Raw genomic sequence first — 23,684 nt, 5'->3', positions numbered from 1 at the left:
CAGTTACAGACTGTAGTCCATCTGTTTCTCTGATACTCTGTTACCCTGTTCTTCAGTGGTCAGGACCCCCATGGACCCTCACAGAGCAGGTACTATTTGGGTGGTGTGTCAGTGTGTGTTGCGCTGGTCTGAGTGTGTCCACTCACTGTCCAACTCCAGTAGCACTGCTGTGTCTGATCCACTCAGACCAGCACAACACACACTAACACACCACCACGTGTTCATGCAGTGCTGAGATTAACCCACCACCCAAACAGTACCTGCTCTGTGAGGGTCAATGGGGGTCCTGACCACTGAAGAACAGGGTAACAGAGTATCAGAGAAACAGATGGACTACAGTCTGTAACTGTAGAACTACAGAGTGCAGCTATACAGTAAGTGGAGCTGATAAGATGGACAGTGAGTGGAGAAACAAGGAGGTGGTCATGATGTTTTGCCTGATTGGTGTATATTTGCTCATTCTCAGTCAAATCAAATATATTGACGTGATCTGGGTAGGGGCTGTGGATCAGTGTAGACTGGAATCTTCTACCCAGCGCCGATGAAGAGGAATACATGCTTTGCTTTCTCTGTTTCAGACCAAGCTGACGTGTCCTGCTCTGAGCATAACCACTAAAACCTGTTGCCTCTTCTGTTCTGCTTCCTACAGATGTCTGTTTTTTCTGTGTCATTGTGCTCACTCCATCTTTTTCCTCTTTCATCTCTCAGTTTAAACAACCCAAGTCCTACAACAGAACAGGCCACCCCTTGCCTGGTTGAGACGCGGCCTGCTGTGGCTACCAGGAGCCCCTGGGTGTGGGTGGCAATGCTGGTGGTCTTGGCTGGTCTCCTGGCCCTTCTGGCTAGCTTGGTGATACAGCCAGCTGTGGACGCAGCCCCCGTGGGCACCGGGGACTCCTGGATGACCATCCAGCAGCTTCTGTGGCCCTACACGGGGCTCCGGCACAACGGGCAGCCCCCCGTGTGAAGGCGGGGGCTGCAGGTGGCTCGGAACCATCAGCTCCCCCTAGTGGACCGGAGGGTGGGAGATCTTTTATTTGAAGGATATGGATTTGAAGCACTTTTAAGTCAACTACAGGAACTGTGTGGAGAACTGCTGCCAAAGTACTCTACAGAACTATTCAACTCGGCCTGAGCTCTTTAATCATCGGTGGTAATGATGTGATGTGGGTTCTCAAGAAGCTGCTGACGGCCTGCTTGCTAATGACATCACGGTCCCATGCGGTCCAGCAGAAATGGGCATTTATTGGACGTTTTGCGCATGCTTTCCAAACACACCAACCTCACCGCTGTATCGGCCTGTCATGTTATGGAACAGTGCATTGGACTGTCTGCACTGAACTCATGTGCCCTTTTTAAGCTTTAGTGACCGCAGAGTGACCCTCCCGGAGAAGCTGCCTTTTTTAACTTTTATATTCAGGAGGGCAAGCCGATGCTTTTACCGACGGTTGAAGGAGCAGCCAGCTGCCATTTGTAAAACGTTTGTAAACTGTAACTTATTATTTTAAACTTTTATTGCTCTAGACTGTGAACGTCTACAAGCCGTTTTGCTTTTATTAATCTTTTGTTTCTCACAGATGGTTTTACTTCTCTTTTTTTCCCATGATGTTCCTGCTTTGCTGTGCACTGTTATGACTTCAAACACTTTTTTTTTTTTTTTTTTTTTTTTTGTATGTTCCAAAGATGGGGAGAGGAAAAAATGACACAATAAAGTGACTGATCCAGTTGCGATCACAACTCGCTGTAAGAAAGCTAGATCCAATGCAACATGTTGGTTTTCCGTAGTCCGTGCTCCAGTTGCGGGTTTGTGCCTTATTCATGAACTCTTTCGCTGCATAGGAAATACACGTCACTGGCATTAAGTTGTTCTCAGCTTTCTGATCAACATTCGTGGTATTTGGTATGACGTTTTGCGGTCATCTGTAAACAGCCGTCTGTGCTGTTCTGAGGGTGACGTTTCAGGAAAGAGATGGTTTGTTGTTTTGAGTGTTAAGTGATTAAAAGGAAAACTAATGGACGGATTATTAATCGCAAAATTAAACTTCACATTTCATAGAGTTGCGTAATTCAGTTGGCAAGATGTTCATCGTTCATTGACTTGGATGCCTTTACAGTGGTGCTGATAGGAACCAGGAGTCACCATGACAACACAAACGTTTTATTTACTATCCAAAACCACCGCGACCAGCCGTGAACGTTTTAGACCAAAAGCCTCTCTCAAAGCTACTATAAAACAGGGTCTCTGACATCAAGCAATGTATTCATAGCCACTTTATGTTAACTTTCTCTGGGGCATTAAACTCTTCAGATGTCTGGTTCCCATCACCACCACTGTGAACAATTCTGACTTTAACACTGAGCATTTCACATCAAACCACTCAATGACTGTATACATCTTAACCATGTAACCAAACAGAAAAGCTGAAAAAGCAGTGGGGACCCCCCCCCCCCTTTAAGGAGGGATAGAAAACCGACTTGTGCTACACGGTATATAGTCTTCTTTTCCACATCTTTCAAGGAGATGAGGCTCCATGTGTCGTAGCTAATAGCTTATACTTTCAGACTTGAGGATCACCAACAAAAACGATTTGAGATTTAGACTGAAGTTAAAACGGGTCACTGTGTCCACCTGATAAAAGGCGAATGTAGTTCACCTATTGTCAGCAGTTTGAGCGCAGAATTTGTCATATGAGCTAAATTTTTTAATATTACGCATTTCGCTAAGCAGTTTCTACAGAAGAGCTGAAAGAAATCATATAAAGGCCAAGTTTACTGTGAGACATCTGTTTGCTCATTTATCGTTGCTGTCGGAGGAAAACACTATCTCCCATTTTTAATGTTTTTTTTTCAGTTTTTGTCTTGTGAAAATGCCTGTTGTTCTTTACATTGTGTGTAAATTTCATGACGAATGGACTCAAAGAAATTCCTTCTCCTGCAGTTACCATTTTGGAGATGCAAGGTTTTCTTTCGACAACAGCGTTAGATTGTATGCAGCATTTCGGCAGTGCTTGCAACATTTCAGTAATGAGAGAGGTTAAAAAAAATGGGGTAGCTCAACAGATGTTCTTTATAATTACCTTTTTCTGTCATATGCCAGCATGTTTTGTTGTTTTTCTAAGTGAAAACTCATCCTCTACAGAGAACACGCTTAAAGATGGCATGTTTGTGCAAATTGTTAGTGCACGATTCGGGTTTTATTTATTTAACATATTGGAAAAACAGAATATGAAAGGTCATAACTTTAGCACAGGTGTTTCCCCCCCCTATTAAAAAAAAGCCAATAAAAACTACTAATTTGGTTAACCAGGAGTAAAAGTCAGGAAAGAAAACTGCTGAATTTGCATAGCTGGCTGAAATTTAGTAATGTAGTGTTAGTATTGTGGGGTGAAATACTCCTCCTCATGAGAAAGTGAGCACGCGGGTGGCGTACAGCAGTCTCTGCACTGTGTGGATGTACAGGTGATGGGAGTGGCCGACTCTGGCCCGCCCCTCAAGGCTCATGCTGTCTCTGAGCATGTGCAGGAAGGTGGAGTGGAACTCGGTTCCCTCGGCCAGCTCCGGTGAGAACTCGCTGCTCCTCTCTGTCATTTTCAAATGCTGAGTCCTCTGAGCTCCCAGCAGGTATAGAGACCACGCCTTCTCTGGCACAAGCCCCACCTCTAGATGCTCACACACCTGTGACGGGACAACGGCACAAATACGTTCACAACAATTTAGTGAAGTTACTAACCGTTCGTACTGTTGACAGCTGGCGCTGTTCTGAGACTTCAGCTGGTAAAGCTCCACAGGTGCCAACTAGCGACTGATACGTAGGATGAAGAAGATGAGAAGATGTGTTTGTCATTGCACAGTGTACAACGGAATTGAGCAGCAGTCCAACGGCACTTCCTACATACAAAACAATGTAAACATAAGGCTAAAATATATAAAGTGCAGGTTTAAGGGGAAAAAAAGGACTATAAAACTATATTTTAGATGTTATATTTATTAAAGTTACACAAAATAAGCCCATATTATTCACATACAGATCAGTGGCTGGGCTAGGATTCAGGACAGGATGAGCACAGCAGGGATTCCTGGTGGTTGTATGATGTATTTGTGTGACTGCCTTGATGTCTTGATGGTTGGATGATGTCATGCTGCCCACTGGCCTAATCAATTTGAGAGAATTTCACGACTTTGTATGAATTTCATGTTTTCATTCAATCGGGTGGGTCTGGTCTACCCTTCTTGATCATGAGTGATGGGAAGAGGGATGGTGAGATCGGCTGCAGGCTGGGACAGGCGGCAGCAGTAATGCGGTCACTGTACCGGACTGTAGTGATGAAGAGGAGCTGAGCCATAAGGCGAAGCTCTCTGTTTACCGGTCGGTCTACATCCAGTCCCTCACCTGTGGTCATGAGCTGTGGGGAATGACCGAAAGAATGAGATCACGGATACAAGCGGCGGAAAGGAGCCTCTTCGCAGGGTGGCGGGCTATGCTCTACTTGATAGGGTGAGGAGCTCGGTCATCCGGGAGGAGCTCGGAGCAGAGCCGGTACTCCTCCTCCTTGAGAGGAGCCAGCTGAGGTGGTTCGGGCATCTGATTCGGAGGCCCCCCGGCTGCCTCCCGGTGGGGGTGTACCAGGCACGGCCTACCGGGATAAAACCCCGGGGTTGTCCTAGGACCCGCTGGAGGGATTACATCTCTATGTTGGCCTGGGAGCGGCTTGGTGTCCCTGGGAATGAGCTGGAGGAAGTTGCGGGGGACAGGGTCATTTGGGATTCTCTGCTCTCCCAACTGCTACCGCGATCAATAAATTGATTTGCTACATTTCCTTCAGGATCAATAAAGTATCTGTCTATCTGTATTGCTGCTTTGTTTAAAATATGAACCATTGTTATGAGCTGTTTACATGTTTCTCTTTCATATTTTGAGTGATATTATTGGAAATAGGAATGAAGTGCCATTAGCAGCAAAAAGTTGACAGTAGACACTGGGGACATCTGACCCTCATGTCCACGACTGGTCCGAGGATTTTGTTTGAGCCAGTGAACCAGATGTCTGAAGAGGAAGAGTTAATGCCTCTCAAAGGCAATTTGCAGAAAGTGACTACATGAAATAGCCATGATGCCTCCAGTCTCCATACACAAACACTGGCAGTAGAATGGGTCATAATAAAGAGCTCAATGACTTTAAATGTGGCACTGTCATTGAATGCCACGAGTGAAATGAAAGCATCTGTGAGCAACAAGAGCTCAGTCACAAAGAGGGAGACCATGCGAGTTTACAGAACGGGGCTGCTGAGTGCTGAAGTGCATACTGTGTGAAAAAAGATCACCTATCCTCTGTTGCATCCCTCGCTATCCCTAGTTCCCATCTGCCTCTGGAAGCCACATCAGCACAAAAACTGTGGGTGTCAAGAGCTTCATGAAATGGGTTTTCATGGCCGAACCGTTGCACACTGCCTAAGATCACTACACACAATGCCATGCACCACGTGTCAACTGGAGTAGTGTAAAGCACACCACCGCTGGAAACATGTTCTCTGGAGTGATGAATCACACTTTATTATCTGGTAGGCTGATGGATGAATCTGGGTTTGGTGCATGGTAGGAGAACATAACCTACCGAAGTGCCAACAGATCAAACGGTAAGTTTGGTGGAGGAGGGATAATGGTGCTGGGGTTGTTTCTCAGGGTTTGGGCCCCTTAGTTCCAGTGAAGGGTGATGTCAATGCTGCAGCACAAAGGCATTTTAGACAGTTATATGCTTCCAGCTTAGTGGCAGCAGTTTGAGGAAAAGCCTTTCCTGTTCCAGCATGACAGAACCCCTGAGCACAAAGCGAGGACCAGTTTTGTTTGGAGGAACTCCAGTGGCCTGCACAGAGCCCCAACTTCAATCTCACTGAACACCTTTAGGATGAACTGGAGGAGCCAGGCTCTCTCGTCCAACATCAGTGTCTCACCTCACACACCCTATTTTCTCTGAATGGGCAAAATTTCCACAAACACACTCCCGAATCTTGTGGAAAGCTTAACCAGTAGAGTGGAGACCGTTATAGCCACAAAGGTGGGCAAGTCCATATAAATGCCCATGGTTTTGGAATGGATATCTGACAACCTCACATGGGTCAACATACGCTTCGGACATATAGGGTATGGCTGCCTATTATTTATTTATTTATTTCAGAAATTTTCTGCTGTTTTACCGTCGTCAACATTACGTATAAAAACGTGAAGACGTGTGGTGCTTTTGGACAGAGAAAAAAATAGCTATATTTGTCTTGTAGTCATGGAGACCCCTGGTTCCTATCACCCCCGCTGTAAATAAATCCGAAATAAATAAATACAACTGAAATAAAGCTTCTTTACAATTAACTATTTTACGTCAAACCACTCTGAACCATTTAACTATCTGACATTAAAATGAATGTCAGTTAGAAATCTGAGCTGATTTCTTTCTGTGGAGCCTTAAGAAACGTATGCCTGTCTGTGAGCTGCACCTGAAGAACAAGATGCTCCTGTCCACACTGCGCGTTCCACTTGCTCCAGGAGAAGGCAAAGGCTGAGGACACCAGGGCCATTTGCTCGTATACTGCATGCTCTATCAATGGATCCTAAATTGAGAGGACGCAGTTAGACAATGTGAACCAGCTAACAGCTAGCCTACCAAGCCTGTCATTACCATCAGCAATGAGTATCTGACTTTAATAGGGACATTAATGTGATTACCTTGGCATTGACGATGACATACTTGTCTGAGTACTCGTTGACAAATATGTTGACTCCAGCACGCCTCATGGCCGTCTGTAGAGCAGAGAAGCTCATCCATTTGCCCAGTAAGTGTGCCAGTTCATGTACCCCGTCCATATGAAGCATGCACTGGTTGCCCTGATATAGAACAAAGCAGTTACAAGCTGTAATGTTTCAAGCTGATGCAATTAGCTTGACAGGAATGCAGCACTGGAAGCCCAGCAATCACTGAGCTTGAACTATCAAGTGACTTGACCATACAGCTAAATGGCCAGTCCACACATAAGAACACACATGCACCGTGTGAGAGCTCCTCTATTCCAAACGAGTGGCCTCTAAAACTTACATAAAAAGTGCTGAATAATCTCACTTAGTGTTGTGAGGAAAATGCGTGGACTGTATCGTAAAATGGATGAAGCAGTAATGACTACTGTCACAACAAACCTGCATCATCATAAGCTTTTAAAAGAAGCAAATATATATATGTTTTTGAAGGGCTACACTCAAAATAAATGTATACATATTTATTTGTGTTTTTAGGCTAACTGGAAACTCTAACAGACAAGACTGTTAAGGGAATCCTGACTGTTTTTTTAGACTGATGCTCCTCATTGAACTCACTCGCATTTCACAGGCTACAAAGTCTCCACAAGGGGCCAGCATTCGCTGCCAAATAGACACTTTGTGTCCATGGTCAGTCCAGAAAACGTGCTTACAATTCCAATACATTAGTATTTCCTTATTTTTATTTTGCACAATATTGAACTAAGCTTTTCTATTTTTTTTTGTTACATTTCTGTTTACAAAGCAAAAAATAAATCAATCAATTAAATAAATGATGTCCACTTTGTGCAGCCCTGATATGAATACACACAAAAGCTGACAATTAAGAAAACTCAGCAGGCACCAGTTACGATGATCTCATTTGTGTTATAATTCCTGTGGCAAGCATAGGACTACGTTCACATTACCAGGTTGAAGTGACACAAATCCGATTTTTTGCTCTAATGTGACTCAGATCTGGTGTTTTCAGGACTGTGTGGACACAAATCTGATCTTTTCAAATACGACCTGAGCCACTTTCATATGTGGTCCTAGATCGGATACGTGTCCGATTCGTGGCCGTGTGACCTTAACGTGACGCTCAGATCGGAATTCATGTGCTTTTTTTCCCACTGCGTGTGCACCATCATTCAGCGTTACCATGGCAACAGTGCCGAACAGACGTTAAAGCCCGTAAGCGGTGGGAAAGCAGCTTATCTCACCTTTTTGTCCTCCGTCTGGCTCTAATAACGAAGCTGAGAGCTGATCAGAGTTAATGATCTTTTCAGCGAAGCTCGTTCTGCTCGTTAGTTTGTGCTGATGATGCAGCGATTCAGTCACGTGACGTTACTGAGTAGGAGGAGCTCATGAGGGTCATTTCAGGCCGGTTCATCACATTAATGACAGATTTGAGTCACTGACCTACACCAGTGTGAAGCATCGAGTCAGAGAGATCAGATCTGAGCAATCAGGGTTAGTAATGTGGAAGTAGCTGTAATAACTTACATTTTTTATTTACTAGGTTAGGGTTTGAGTGGTGTCCAATTACCATTACTTTCAAAGTTAGAATGAGTGCTGCAGTGTTCTGGCTGTCGGTCAATCTAAAATAACACAGCAGACAGCATTTTACCATGTACAGTACAGTAAGCTCCTCCTGCAGTCTGAGTGAGACTTGCCTTGACGGTGATGCTGACTTCAGCGAGAGCTGTAGTGATGGTCAGCAGGGCAGAGTCCTGGCCCAGCGGCCTCAGCTCCCAAGACTGGAAGGGCATGTTCGCGTACGTCTCCTGCAGAAGAGTGAAGGCGCAGAAGGATTCCATCTTAAAGGAGATGCTGCGAGCCTCAGCGTTGTACGACGTCTCCGTAATACAGTCTGTCCGCCAGTGTTGGCCTACAACCAGTCCAGAATGCACGGAGGAGAGATAGGAATTAAGGAAATGTGATATAGAGTTTAAGTTATTGTTATTTCTTTAAAGAGAATTATTAAAATGTTATCTATATTTAAAAGACAAACATTTGCAAAACTGCCCTCTAAGCACCAAATATTAAAAATGTAAAAAAAAAAAAAATGTAGAATTTTAGAGAAATTTCTTTACAGTGGTGGTGATAGGAACCAGGGGTCGCCATGACTACAACACAAATATAGCCATTTTATTTACTATCCGAAACTACCATTGAACCTACATGAGTCTTCTGAGTTTTCATATGGAATTTTGATGACAGTAAAATTGTAATAATTCTCAAAGTACGTTTTCTATGAGGACTGTTTTGCGTTACAAAACCCTGCATGAACCTCTCTGCCATCAGTATAGTAAAAAAATGGTTTTAGTTTAAAATAGCGTTAAAACTATCCATCCATCTTCTAAGCCACTTCTCCCTCAGGGTCGCTGGAGGCAGGATATACCCTGGACAGGTCGCCAGTCCATCGCAGGGCAGACAGGGGCAACGTAGCACATCCAATTGGCTCAACTGTATGTCTCTGGATTGTGGGAGGAAGCCGGAAGAAACCCAAGCAGACACGAGGAGAACATGCAAACTCCACACAGAGATGACCCTGGTCACCCGGCCGGGGAATTGAACCCAGGCCCTCCTCGCTGTGAGGCGACAGCGCTACCCACCACGCCACAACATATTCAGAACAGTTTTGTGTAATAGCGTTCAGTGATGTAGCTTTCAGAGGCATTAAATTCGCCCGACGTCTGGTTCCTATCACTCAGTTTTTTAGAATGGAGCATTTCACACCAAACCAGTCTGAATGACTTTACATCTTAACCACTTATTTATATAACCCCCCTTTAAAATCTTAGCAGGAAATAATCCAGATATAAGTCACATGGAATGACCAGATGTAAATGGGGTCTATGTGACTTAGATGTAGTTACCGACAGGGTCCCAACAAACCACCTGTGGCTCCTCCAGGAAGACAACAGTATCAGGCAGAGCTACAGTGACCCCTACAGGAGGGAACTCTGTGTAGTTCTCATCCAGCTTCCCCGAGACCGAGCTGTGCACCTGCGAGTGCTCCGAGGGGTACGGGAAGACCTGCAGACCTGTGTCTAGTAACTGTAAAGAAAACGCACACATGCATAGATTTATCATCCAGATGTCCTGAATCATCCCATGAAGCTGGCTTCCTGATGTCTGACCTTTACCTCTCTCATCTCCCAGCCGCTGACCGTGTGAGACTGTGGTGGTAAGCGAAACACGTCAAAGTAGAAGACTCCACCCAGGGGCGTGTACTGCTGCAGATCCACTACATGGACCTCGGTGCTGTCAATCACCGGCTCTACTACAGCGGGGGTGGAGTCAGCCTCATCTGGTGAGTATTAAGGGCTTCAGGTTGCATCCAAAAGCCACAACATGATCATTTCCATCAAAAACATACTACTCAGCACTGAACGCCTGCAGCTCTGTAACCTCACAAGGGTGACATTCACTCTCAGTCGAAACGCGTGTGTTTTTAAGCTTATGAAATGAAGTCTTAGATATCTAATGAAAGGAAACTCTTGCTCTTTACCAGAGGAGGCTCACCAATGTCAACGTTTTCCTAATCTCACTAATGTATTCTGTGGATTCCAACCTGCTCCTTCTCCAGATGAGGCGACTCCTTCCATCCCAGTCTCAGTCTGACCTCCTTCTCCCTCCTGCCTTTCTTTGAGTGAAGAGCTCTTCCTCTCCTCCTTAGCAGAGTGCACGCTGACAGCACTCTGAGATACACAGACACAAAAAGGTTGGTAGGGTTACTGGTAATAATGTTTTACTGATTACATGTCAAAAACGTACAACCCCATTTCCAAAAAAGTTGGGATGCTGTGCAGAAAGTAAATAAAAAGCAAGGATATGCAAATCAAGTAAACCATATTTTCAAGGAAAATACTACAAAGACAACAAATCAAAGATTGAAACTGAGAAATTAGATTTTTTTTTTTTTATTTATGCCCATTTTGAATTTGATGCCAACATCATGTTCCAAAAAAGTTGGGACGGGGGCCTGTTTACCGCTGTGTTTCATCTCCTCTTCTTTTAGCACTCTGTAAGTGCTTGGGAACTGAGGAGACACTGCTGTAGTGTAGTTCTGAAAAAGACGTCATCTGGACGGCAGCACATGTTGCCAAAACATGTATATGTTGTTCAGCGTTAATGGTGCCTTCACAGATGAGCACATCACCCATGCCATGTGCACTAATGCCCCCCTAAACCATCTAATGCCTCCCTAGCCCGGAGCATCCTGTGTCCATGACTTCCAAAAAGAATTTCAAATGTTGATTCACTGGACCACAGGACACTTTTCCACTTCCCCTCAGTCCAACCTAAATAAGCTCTGGCCCAGAGAAGGTGGCAGCATTTCAGGATCCTGTTTATATATGATTTCTTCTTTGCATTTTGGAGTTTTAACTTACAGTTACAAACTGTGTTCACAGACAGTGGTTTTCAGAAGTCTTTCTGAGCCCATGCAGTGATTTCCACTACAGTATCATGTCTGTTTCCTCTGTTCAAGGGCCCAGAAATCATTGCCAGCAAATACTGTTTTTCAGCCTTGTGCCTTGCATACAGAGATTTCTCCAGATTCTAAATATCTTGTAATGATATTATGTACCACAGATGATGAAAAGCCAAAGTTCTTTGCTATTTTATGTTGAGAAACGTTATTCTTGAATAGTTGCACTATTTGCCCACACAGTCTTTCACAGAGTGAACCCCTCCTCATCTTTACCCCTGAAAAACTCAACCGATGTGTTGCCAACTGACCATCAGGATTTTTTAGCATTACATAACTTTATCAGCCTTTTGTTACCTGGCCCAATTCTTTTGGAATGTGGTAAACCTTGAAAATGGGTCCCACAGACCCCAACACCACACAAGGGTTAAATATAGGGTGTAGATGGGCAATACGACAATATGTTATTATTTTAAGTTATTAAAATTATTTTCAAATTCCTTTATTTAGGCTAATTATGCCTGTATATATAAAAACCAGCATGACTGTGATTTTACTCACTTATTTTTGTCAGCTGTTTGATTATTCCATTCTTTCTGAAATTGTTTGCTTTAAAAACGTTTCATTTAAAAAAGTTACAGCCTTTTTAATGCTAAACTACTGTTTGTCTAATGCCAACTTTCTGCAAATTAAAAAAACGAAATATTATGATATATATTATGTATCATGATGTTACATTGACATATTGCTCATCCTTATTATTATTCATTATATTCAGGCCACACACCCCACCTTCTTGCGTTCAGATTTAAGTGACTGCAGCTCATCCTCTGCTTGTCCTGCACTCCCCCTGACCTCTTCCTCTTCATCCTCCAGTACTTTGGGGGTCTCTGCCAGGGTGGTCTCCTCATTCACTTCCTCCCTAGCAGGCTTCCTCATCTGGGCTTGAGCCCTTTGGCTCAGGTGGGACAGGTGGTCATAGTGTGTGTGCAGGATCCTCACACCAATATCACTCATGGCCAGTTGCTTGGGCAGCTCAAAGCCCAACCCCACCTCCTTGAACTGGTAGCCTTTAAACCTGTATTAGAAAAGCACACAAGGTACAGTGCTTCTCAACACTGGACTGTAAAAAGTCAGCTTTACTTAAAATTATAATAAAACTACTCAGATTTTTTTTAGTTAAGTTAAGTCAAACGTATTTTAAGTTAACTCAAACTGTCCAATCAATCACAAAGACAACTGAAGGTTGTGAGTTTTAACCCCGGTGTTGCCACAGCCATCCGTAAGTAGGAGCTCAAGAGGAGAAAATACCTGGGTGGACAGTGTGGTAGAAGAAGTCCCAGCTAGTGAGGAAACTGAGTAGAAGTTAGATATTGTTTAGCTACCTGATAAGCAAAATTAGAAAGTGTGAAAAGGGGGAACTAAGCTGTTCTCAGGGAAAGCTATGTAATCTGTTACTTTATCATTTTAAAGCAGCACTATGCAAGATTTTTTGCTAAAACAAAGAAGTATCTTAACTAAGTCTGAATAAAATCAGACTAAAATATAGTGATGTGCGCTGCTGAGAGTTACCCTGTAAAGCCTGAAACAATCATTTCAATAATCAATAATCATAATCAAGTCAGAGATGTTGGGTCGGGAGTTTGTCACATCATGGTGTACATCTTTGCATATTAATGTCACAAGCACAGACTCAAAAAAAAAGATGTCATATGTGGATCTCAAATGATCTTAAAATGAACATAATACTGATGTCAGTAGTAGATAATTCACTCACATGGATCAGAATCTCATATTTATGCTTATGTTGCTATTTAAGCAGTAGAACGCGAGAGGAAGTGTGTTATCGTGAAATAACATCACGGCTGTGGTTTGGTCGCCGTAGATCATCACATTAGTGATAACACACTCCTCGAGTGTTCTACTGCTTTAATACAACACTCAGAAGACAAGTTCTTCACCAAGATTAGATCGAGTTCCCTTTGAATTCTCCTTCAATCATCAGATTCATCCACTCGGGTGGATGAAAAGGAGCTGAAACACGGCTCGTGTTGCATTGTGTGCAGTTACACATTTCCACCAGAGAAATTTCCAAATCTCCCAAACATGCATAGTGTAGCTTTAAATAAAACCGCTGGAGTCTGTTACATTTTGATCATGTTACGCAATAAGATCAACATTATTTATCAGAATTTGTAGCTCTTTAATATCAGTGTTGGTCTCTTGCATCTTATATTGCATGAAGTTACACAATTCCACCAGAGAGGTCTCCAAACCCTCAAAACTCACACAGTGCATCTCCATAAACTCTCCTTTAAAGGCTCTTCATAGAACACGACCCTCATATGTTTCATATCTAAATGCTGCGTTATCTTCATCACTGCTTTCCAAACCCGCCGCAGCAGCTTCAGCAGCTGTAAACTCTCTGCTCATTTCACACGAGTCTCCGATGTGGACTGAATGAAGAATGAAGGGTTTCCGGCATGACGGTCAGTCCTTAGTGATTTCCTGAGTGTCCATTGGTCAGTTTCACACAGAATGTAGATGGACGCACGAATTGTTTCACCAGCTCCAGACGATGAAAAAAGAAGGGCAGATGACATGTCCCTCTTCATAGGCTTATAACTCCAGGTGTGAGTGTCGTATGATCTTGTGATGAGATGGAATGGAAAGGACGGCTCTACAGATTTGAACCGGATTTCTGTGCTGAATCATCACAAAGATACAGACACAGATATAAAAATATCGGATTTGACGTGCGCATGAGTTCGTGGACCTCAGGGGGTTAAGCAGAGTTAAATCAAACAGATGACATAGATGTGCCAGCCAAGAGATTTATGAAACGAGTATTAAGCATTAAAATGAAATACTACAACAATTACCAAAGATTTCCGTCGTTTTCTAAGATGCACAGATAGATTAAAACTGCTTTCCTTTACTTCTTTGCAAACAAAAGGGGAAGAGAAAAGAGATAAAATCTTGACTGATATAAATTAAAACTGAAGACCCACCAACCTTGGGTTTTTGTTGAGGTTTGCCCACAGACACAGGGTGATATTGTCATCTTGCACTACTGTCTGCATGTTACCCGTCTCAATGTCCGAACAAGCCTTAGCCCACTGTAAAAACAGGACCAAGCAAAGCTCGCAGGCATCAATTCATAGACCAGCTGTCACACTGTGCGGTTGATTTACAGTCTGTTATTGTTGTTCACGTTACAAAGTAATGATAGGCCCAAACAATCTGTGATCATTCAGCATTTTTACCTTCAGTATCTCCTCAGTGGCCTGCAGGTGTTTGGCATGGATGAGACTCTGGAGTGAGAGAAGTGTGTCCTGATACACCTGAGCCACAGAGGGTTCAGGCTCCTCCCTCAGAAGAAGGTCCAGTTCATCTGTCAACTAAACACGCAGAATCAAGCTCATCGATCAAATGAAAAGTTGACCTCCTGTCTGCAGAATACAGGCTTTGCTTCTATCCAAAAAAACATGACAGATAATTGACAGGATGTAAAATTGTGATTGACATATCTCCAGAACTATTACAACCGTCTCTAAGCGGTTGTAAAAAGACAAACTCCTCAGAACAAACCTGCAGTGAGAATGTGTAACTGAGGAATGTATAATGCCTGACTCAATATATCCCGATGATCTGGAAGATAGAGCTGTTTTTATTCCATTCCTGAAGTTAATCATTTTAAATGCAAAGGACCTCATGGACCTGGCTTCAATCAATCAATAAATAAATCAATAAATCAATCAATCAATGTAGTTAATTCACTCACTCACTCATGTTTATCAGGCTGAAGGTTCTCCACCAGGGGTCTCCATTAGCACTCAAGTAGCTAATGACACTGAATGTCCTTGTTTATTTGTGATATAAAGATTCCCTATTGTTTCTCTCTGGGGTTATGTTATGTTGTTAGCTTAATTAAACTGTTTACCTTCAGTGTTTTGTGCTTCTGATCATTTTAATAGACGTCAGCGTCACTAATTAATGACGTTCTATTAAAAGACTGGTTTACCAAGAGAGACGCTGGAGGACTTTCACCTGAAATGAGTTCATGAAGCCAGTCTGGTTATAAAAATGATAACAGGACATCAGAGCCAGAATTCCTCTTTTAGTACTTTTACTTTATACTTAAGTACATTTGAAGGTAAATACTTTAGTACTTTTACTCAAGTGGAGGTCTAAAGGGAGGAACTTCTACTTTTACTGGAGGAATATTTTACCTTGGGTGTCTCGACTAATGATCATCTACGCTAATGATACAGAGCAATGTTAAGACCAGTTAGCTAGCCAATTAGCTTTTCTCAATTTAGCTGCTGACAGCTTGATAAATTACACAACCTCATGTAAAAGATGTTCATACTCAGCAGATAACATTACGCCAGTGTTGGCTTTAGCATCAGCTCATCTGAAGATGCAGCTTCCATCGCTAAAACCTCCTCCTTGTTAAACATGATAACCCGCCACTTTAACATCAAGCGAAAAAACTCTTTCCCTGGATTAATGTAAACATGGTTTCCAGAATCCTTATTTTGGGCTTTAAATTGGCTTTTATTTTGTCAATTCTCAAGCATGTCTGCACTGAACATCTTATTGAGCCAGCTTATTTATTAAATGTTTTAAATGTTCTTTTCTGTGTGCTTCTAAAATTTCCTTCATACTTACAACTTTTTAGTCTGTTTCAGAGTGTTACGACATTGCCTGAGCTAAAGTTTGTTGGATGTAGCAACAACAAGAAGGTAAGAGGTGATAACAGGCAGGACTATCGCCCACATTTGTTGCAGCATGCAATAAAAATATCAATTTTTTATATCAAAAAGCACCCCAACTGGCTTATCTATCTATCTAACTCACCCCCTCATGTTTATCAGGATGAAGTTTCTACACAAGGGGGCACCATTAGCACTCAAGTAGCTTTTGGTGCTGCATAAGAGTGGTGCTTTACATCAGTGACACTGAATGTCCTTGTTTATTTGTGATATAAAGATTTTTTTATTGTTTCTCTTTGCGGTTATGTTATGTTACGTGGAAGGTTGATTAGATCTCAGATTACAGCATCAATAGCCAGATGGCAAATTTAGTATGGCCCAAACATGGACCATATCTGGCATTTGCTTACAGCCCACATACCATATGGAATGATGGCACAGGGGAGGACCACATGCAGTTGCCAGAACCCAGCTTGTTTACTGCCGTTAAAGAGCCGCATCTCAGCCACCTTTAAACCACCACTGCCAGAACCGACCCACCACTCAAAACCATTAGTATAAAAACAAACCGCTACAACAGCTTCTCTATTGGGTGGGACCTTCACCGTCATACATACTGCTAGGCTTAAGAAGAGAAGGCTGGCATGTGCATCCCACTCTTTGATAACCAGCTGCAGATGGCTGTGGCATTGCTGGGATTGGCAAATGCTTGACCGATTGCCCCACTCTGGTACTTCTGTGTCTAAGCCTACGTTTCCAGTATAATCCTACATGTCTTAAATGTCAGTACCACCGTTCTTTGCCTGAAGTGGCCCAGATCTGTTGCAGCATGTGGAGGCCGTATGAACATTTTTAATGTGGGCCACTTTTGGCTCACCCGCAGTTTGCCAGGACTGACCAAGGGCCAGCAGTACCATGTCTTCGCCAGAAGTGGCCCACATCTGCACGCTATAGCCTATTCACAGAACTACAGATAGCTCGATTAAAAGATTACCTCATCTATATGCTTATGTTGCTATTTAAGCAGTAGAACGTGAGAGGAAGTGTGTTATCGCAAAATATCATCACGGCTGTGGTTTGGTCGCCGTAGATCATCACATTGGTGATAACTCCCTCCTCGAGTGTCTCTACTGCTTTAATACAACAGTTAAATAAATACAGTAAGAAATGAATAAACTGGCCGTGAACGCGGCGTTTAATATGTTTTAATGTTTAGTTCCTTCCTCCTAATTATAGCTCCTTAACGAGCAGCTTGTTGCTACATCAGAGTAACGAGCTGCTCAGCCGACAGTTCGTTCTCCAGCTCCTTACACTACATTCCCAAACTGTCGTCACCACTGAGCAGCTTTTCTGTCGACAGAAGAACAGCTGAACAACCTGGACTCAGCCAGAAATGAACCCAACACCAATCGCCAGATGTGTCTGATCTTCAGAGTCGGACCAAATCAGACTGAGTTATAAAACTGACCCAATATCAGGTTCAGCTCAGTTTGGTCAGTTTGTCCAGATCAGTATTAATGTTGTTTTTTTCCAGCCGGTCTGTAAAGCTTCTTACAGCCCATTTAGTTTGGCGAATGGTGTTGGGTTCATTTCTGGCTGATTCCAGGTTGTTCAGCTGTTCTTCTGTCACAGCTGCCGACTGAAAAGCTGCTCAGTGGTGACGACAGTTTGGGAATTTAGTGTCGTCTCATCTTCAGAGTCGGACCAAATCGGCTGTCGGTCAGATGTGGTCTTAAAGGTGTCAGTTTTCTGTTTGTGGCAAAGTAAGAAGTAAAAACGTTCAAATGGCTCAAGCGTCTCCTACAGCTGTCAAAGTCGTTGCTTAGCAACGATGTCTCAGCGGAGTGATACAGTGTTTGTAAAAAACTTGTGATGTTATGGCGAAATAACACCACAGGTAGAACACTTCTCAACCAATCAGCTTGCATGGCTGGAACTAACTTTTGTATAATGATGTATAAATGGTGAGGATCAATAAATATTATGCACTAAGTGAGTGTTATGAGGTCCCCACTAGCTTTCATTCCACATTAGAAGTTTTGAGTGAAGTATTTAAATGGGTAAACCACTGGAGAACTCACCCGCAAAGCCAAGGCACACTGTTGTAAGAGTGGCTGGATTTGGACCTCTGGGTTCTCCTTCCACAGACTGATGAAGGTATTGATCTCTGGTTGCACAGCAGGATTTGGACTACCATCGCAAAGCATGTAGCGATCCCACTGTGGAGAGAAGAGCTGGTATTTATCAACCTTATAAGGCTAAAGCTACTTATCTCGTGGTTGGTGTAGTGTAGTGGGTCACATCACTGTCTTCTATGCTGGAGACTGGGGTTCAATCCCCATACTATACCAATAAGAGTCTTTGGGCAAGACTCCTAACACTGCCTTCACCCGCCCATGTAAAAAATGACCAAATGGTAAGTCGCTCTGGATAAGAGTGTCTTAACCAGACGTCACATGTAAAAAGTAAATGTCGGTTTGTTTATTGATCCTTTTAAACTGGTACGTTCATGTGTGAATTCAGCCTTTGACTGTGAAGTACTAGTAATAAAACTACTACAAACTACTACTAACCTTGGCTTTCTCCTTGCATGTGGCCTCCCATGTGTTAACTGCATTCTGGTTCTCCTCCAGGATGAAACGCAGTTCATTCAGCTCATCCTCTCTGCGCTCTCTGTCCTGTTACATGTGCAGGACAGCCGGCAATTATCCAGACAATCTGTTCACAACTTTTACACATTCAAAGTTGTCTAGTAAGGCTGAAAGAATCATTTTTAGATCAAATTTTAACACTGCAGTTTTCAAACCACAAGACCTGCAATTATTGAATTATAGCCTACATGATCCAAAACGTCTCACGTTTCAAGCAGGAAAATTTAACCTATTAACACAGAGCTTGTGAACTGCCTGAAGATGAGTTAGACCAGGGATCAGCAAATGTGATTCTTTTACTGCCCTGTCGTGGCTCCACAGCTGAATCAGATCAGTAGGTAATAATAAAATAATCCTCCTCTACAGTAAAATAAAGCTCTGCTGATCCTTCAACACAGTTTAACAGTAAATGGCCTTAAACGCTGGAGTTAATGTAGAACTGCTGATTCAGCCTTTAACCCTGAAGATCAGCCCAGACGGCTGGTCACCATAGCAACACAGACAACAGTCTGACCTAACTAGCAGCTACGAAATGGCAAAGAGAGAGATTTAAGACGAACATTGATAATTTAGAGACGAATGGACTGATTAGTGTTTATAATCACTCCAGCTGGTTTCCTGATACGTTTAATCTGCAACGATAAACTGTCAAAACTTTGCAAAACTGAAGTCGCTTCTTGTTTGCCAGCTTCTCATTCAAATGTTCCCGTTCCACCTTAAACGACGCAGCAGTTACATTCTGGCACCTCAGGTAACATTTAGAATTTAGAATAGAATTTACAACCATTTGTCGCTGTGGACTTACCCCATCCGTGCAGTGAAACACCCACATACATGCACACTAGTGAACACACACACTAGGGGGCAGTGAGCACACTCGCCCGGAGCAGTGGGCAGCCCTATTCATGGCACCCGGGGAGCAGTTGGGGGTTAGGTGCTTTGCTCAAGGGCACTTCAGTCATGGACCGTCAACCAAGGGGATCGAACCGGCAACCTTCCGGTCACAGGGCTGGTTCCCTAACCTCCAGACCACGAACTGGAAAACTTGAACAAGAAGCTGGCGAATGAGAAGTGACTTCAGTCTCGGAAAAAGTCAAACGTTGAGAGAGATTTTACTAGAAATGATTCTACTTCTGAGGAAAAGTTTCCTGCTGGAGATGCGAGAAAAGTGTCTACATCTGAGCTACAGCTTAACGCAGAGCAAAGTGAGTCTGAGTTTTTGTTTATTTTGTATTTTTTTGCCTGGACTAGGACATCAGCGCATACAGAGACACATTTACAGACAAGATGGTAAAGTGAACATGAAATATTGAGGCTCCCAAGTTGCTTTGATTTTTGTTGAAATGGCAAAATGGCTATTCTTAACATTTGGGTTGCGACCTCTGAGTTAGATCCAACCAAGGATACATGGGTTGTGACATCACAACCACAACTTACTGGCAGCCTCGCACACTCGCACATTCAGCGGTCTAGCCTCAAGCCAGAAAATATTCTGGTCTTCTTGGCCGGGGGGGGGGGGGGTGCTAGAGCCTATCCCAGTGGTCATTGGGCAGAAGGCAGGATACACCCTGGACAGGTCACCAGCCCATTGCAGGGCAGATAGACAGACACACACAATCACTCACACCTAGGGGCAACGTAACAATTGACCTGACTGCATGTCTTTGGACTGTGGGGGGAAACCCACCCAGACACAGGGAGAACATGCAAACTCCACACAGAGAGGAGGCCGGTCGCCCGGCCGGAGAATCGAACCAAGGCCCTCCTCGCTGTGAGGCGACAGCGCCACCCACCGCTCCACTGTAACGCTTTAAAAAATCGCAATGAGATATTTTCCACAAATTGTTCAGCCCAACCGTCTATGACGAAGAAACCCTTAAGAAATGACCTGACCTTTAACTCAAGCCTCTGTCGTTCCTCTTCTTCTCTTCGTTCCCTCTCCAACCTCTCCTGCTCTTCTCGCTCAGCGATGAGACGAGCTTCTTCTGCCATGGAGACAGAAGAACGGCTGATATTACGTCCCGAAGGCGAAACGTAACTCTTTAAATCACAACATTTGATGTCGTACACTTGCGTGCCTGCATATCTGAACCTAGAACACAAATAAGACTGGTTCTAGACGTGGGAATAAAAGTCCTACCTTCCTCCTTAAGTCTCCGCTCCTCTTCCTCTTTCTGCAGCCTCTCCTTCTCAGCCTTACTGACTCTGCCTCCTTTCTTCTTGGCAGACTTGATTCGTGTTAACAGGAGTAATCATGCGAGAGGTGGCGTTAAGATACAGGCCAAAAGGTTTCGTACACGTTCAGTGATTGTTCATAAGGAACGTCAGCAATATGTGAACAGCACCTCAGAAACTCTGAACTTCTTAACTCTAACTACACCTGCCCAACTTGCCCTGCCCTCATACCTTTGCATCCTTTGGAGGCGAATTGTGGGAGAGATGGAAAGGAAAGAAGATCAGAGCAGGAAAGTTAGTCACTTTGCTTTCTGTCTTAAGGACAGAGGAGAAAAAGAAAAAGCAGGACTGAATATAAGAAGCACATTCATCAGCAAGACTTTGCCAAGCTGACCTATAAATTTAGCAGTGGTGGACAGTAACTGAGTAACTGAGTAACTGAGTAAATGTAATTGGTTTCTGTACTTTAGTATTTTTGGTGTATCTGTACTGAAGTTTCTCCGTTCTGGGCGACGTTTTCCTTTCACTCCACTACATTTCAGAGTCTAATATCCGACTTTTTCCTCCTACATTTTGAGAAATCTGTCGTTCCTTTTGGTTTCTGTGTGTATAAAAACGTAACATGTCAAAACGAAAGAAGCGCAAAGCCAGAGCACCAATCAGGGCCCAGCGGTCACTTTGTTTAGAGCTGGTTTTGACCTGTTGGTCATACCGACCCAGTGCAGCACGCGGTTCAACGTCAGCGCAGCAGCGTAAAACTTTGGGAGAGTCTGTTCAACATAAATGATGAACTAACCTAACTTTGTGTAAATAGAGCTCAATATAGAAATATGTCCACATATGCAGTCGAGACTGACGCGGCTTTTTTCTGAATTTCTACAAACACCAGTTCATTTTATAGTAAATGAGTTTGGGCTGGTTTATGTTTATGAACAGAGGCCGACAGATCAACATAGTAAAGGAGCTCATCTGTGATCCTGAGTTTAAAGCCAGTTTTTATTCAACTTAAACTTGGAACTAAGTTGTAAATAAATCTGAAACTGAAACTTTGCTTGTGTGTAAAAAGTGATTTCACAGCCACTCGGTTCTCCCTGATGGAAACTGTTTACCTTCAGTGTTTTGTGCTTCTGATCATTTTAATAGACGTCAGCGTCACTAATTAATGCCGTTCTATTAAAAGACTGGTTTACCAAGAGAGACGCTGGAGGACTTTCACCTGAAATGAGTTCATGAAGCCAGTCTGGTTATAAAAATGATAACAGGACATCAGAGCCAGAATTACTCTTTTAGTACTTTTACTTTATACTTAAGTACATTTGAAGGTGAATACTTTAGTACTTTTACTCAAGTGGAGGTCTAAAGGGAGGAACTTCTACTTTTACTGGAGGAATATTTTACCTGGTGTCTCTGCTTTAACTCCAGTACATGGTTTGTGAACTTCATCCACCACTGAAATGTAACTGGATGGTGCTAAAGCAATCCCTGCTGTTAAAGGAGAACCCCACCCATTTTTTGGTGCTACATAGAACCATTTTCAAAAAGGTTCCATATAGAACCATATACAACACGTTCTCCACCAGTCTGAAGAACCATCTCACTGGGCACAGAATCATTTAAGCATGAAATGGTTCCCTGTAGAACTTATGGTTCTAAAGAGAACCATTCCCTTTACTTAACCCTGTTGATAACATGTCCCGTTAGCTGGCCTGAAGAGACGATGGAGGCGGATTTTTAAGAGAAAGCTCTTATTTCACTCTGCGGGTTCTCTACAGCAGGTTCTACGTTCTATGGAGAACATTATCAGTGTTCTCCGGTCTTCCTAACTCAACATTTACCTTAACAGCGAACATTTAAGCCTACTTACCATTTCCACCGCTTCAGAGACGGTGTTTGGCGTCTAGTTGCTATAGGAACGACATGCGCTCTCTGCACTGCCCTCTGGTGGCCGGCAGAGAGGCTGCAGGGTAAGACTGAATGCTCGTCTTGCAGTACCACTTGTGCCCACAAGATGGGGCTGCCTGACCGCAAATGTGCGCTGTGGTAGTGAGCAGCAGGTGACGTTTTTAAAGGCCTTCTTTGTTATGATATCCGTCACTGCTTACAACATATAGCCGCACATTAAACCCATGAAAGTCATACTTAGCAAATCATTGTAAAACAGCGTAAGACTTGACTGGAGGCCTGTTTAGGCTGGAACAGAAATCTGTAGATCCTGGCCCTGACTGGTTTACACTGTAATTGGGTAAGTCTTCTCAGCAATGGATGTTGCAACATGATTTTTTTTTGCTTTAAAAAGCTTAAAAACGTGTTTCTGAAAAGAGCATTTTTGCAGGCCAACTACTGCCCCATCCCCAGTGTTTATCCATGATCTCCAATGGAGCAAACAGCCTGAATCCTAGAATCAGCCCATTCGTAGGCAAAGCTTGTACTCCTGGGCCTGTCTGTGTGAATGATGACCATATCGTTTTAAAGCTTGTAATGAACTGTAAATTCATTAAGTTGCCTTGATTGGTCTGCGCTGTTTTTGGTATCATTTTCACAGACTGTAGTTTTCAAGCTAGAACCATTTTGCAGGATCGTAGAGCCTAATGTGGGAATTGTGGGCTTGTGCTTTTGGGACCGATCACAGTGTTTCAATCACCTGGAATAACATAGCAACAGATAGCAACACCTTCGCAACCATCTAGGACATCATAGCAACAGCCTATCAAAACCTTAGCAACCACTTGGAACACCATAGCAATGGCCTATCAATGCCTTAACAACTACCTTGAATATCATAGCAACAGCTTATCAAAACCTTAGCAGCCACTTAGAACACCATAGTAACGGCCTATCAAATCCTTAACAACTACCTGGAATATCATAGCAATGGCCTATCAAAACATTAACAACTACTTGGATTACCATAGCAACAGATAGCAA

At 43.2% G+C, this 23,684-nt stretch overlaps 2 protein-coding genes across 6 annotated transcripts in view; one reads left to right on the top strand and one right to left on the bottom strand.

The window, feature by feature from the left end:
* Positions 1–2,055, top strand: part of LOC108437957 (lymphoid-restricted membrane protein) — a 78,927-nt gene extending 76,872 nt beyond the window's left edge. For all 5 annotated transcript variants that reach the window (XM_037537703.1, XM_037537706.1, XM_037537714.1 and 2 more), the window contains one exon: positions 709–2,055. In XM_037537703.1, coding sequence (XP_037393600.1) covers positions 709–967 — 259 coding nt within the window. In that variant the 3' untranslated portion in view covers positions 968–2,055. The remainder of the gene's footprint in view (positions 1–708) is intronic.
* Positions 2,056–3,039: 984 nt separating this feature from the next.
* Positions 3,040–22,677, bottom strand: cfap94 (cilia and flagella associated protein 94). The gene is made up of 16 exons (XM_017715401.2): positions 22,624–22,677; positions 20,991–20,999; positions 20,725–20,812; positions 20,478–20,569; positions 18,507–18,611; positions 18,015–18,152; positions 14,482–14,616; positions 14,231–14,334; positions 12,008–12,293; positions 10,358–10,484; positions 9,930–10,093; positions 9,660–9,840; positions 8,454–8,668; positions 6,715–6,873; positions 6,486–6,599; positions 3,040–3,675 (listed from the first exon to the last, which is right to left on the bottom strand). Exons 1-16 carry the CDS (start codon positions 22,624–22,626, stop codon positions 3,400–3,402), a joined length of 2,196 nt encoding a protein of 731 aa, XP_017570890.1. The 5' UTR covers positions 22,627–22,677; the 3' UTR covers positions 3,040–3,399.
* Positions 22,678–23,684: the final 1,007 nt, after the last annotated feature.

The sequence above is a fragment of the Pygocentrus nattereri genome, chromosome 1, assembly GCF_015220715.1.
Source record: "Pygocentrus nattereri isolate fPygNat1 chromosome 1, fPygNat1.pri, whole genome shotgun sequence".
In the NCBI taxonomy this organism is placed as follows: domain Eukaryota; kingdom Metazoa; phylum Chordata; class Actinopteri; order Characiformes; family Serrasalmidae; genus Pygocentrus; species Pygocentrus nattereri.
The sequence above is the reverse complement of the archived record's forward strand: the minus strand, read 5'-3'. Positions and strand labels throughout refer to the sequence as shown.

Bases quoted from the DNA above. Each gene is read 5' to 3' on its own strand.
- cfap94 (XM_017715401.2), bottom strand. The intron at 14,335-14,481 runs GTAAAAATGCTG...CTGTTTTTACAG, and splicing joins CCACTGAGGAGATACTGAAG to TGGGCTAAGGCTTGTTCGGA. The intron at 10,094-10,357 runs GTTGGAATCCAC...AATACTCACCAG, and splicing joins CTCATCTGGAGAAGGAGCAG to ATGAGGCTGACTCCACCCCC.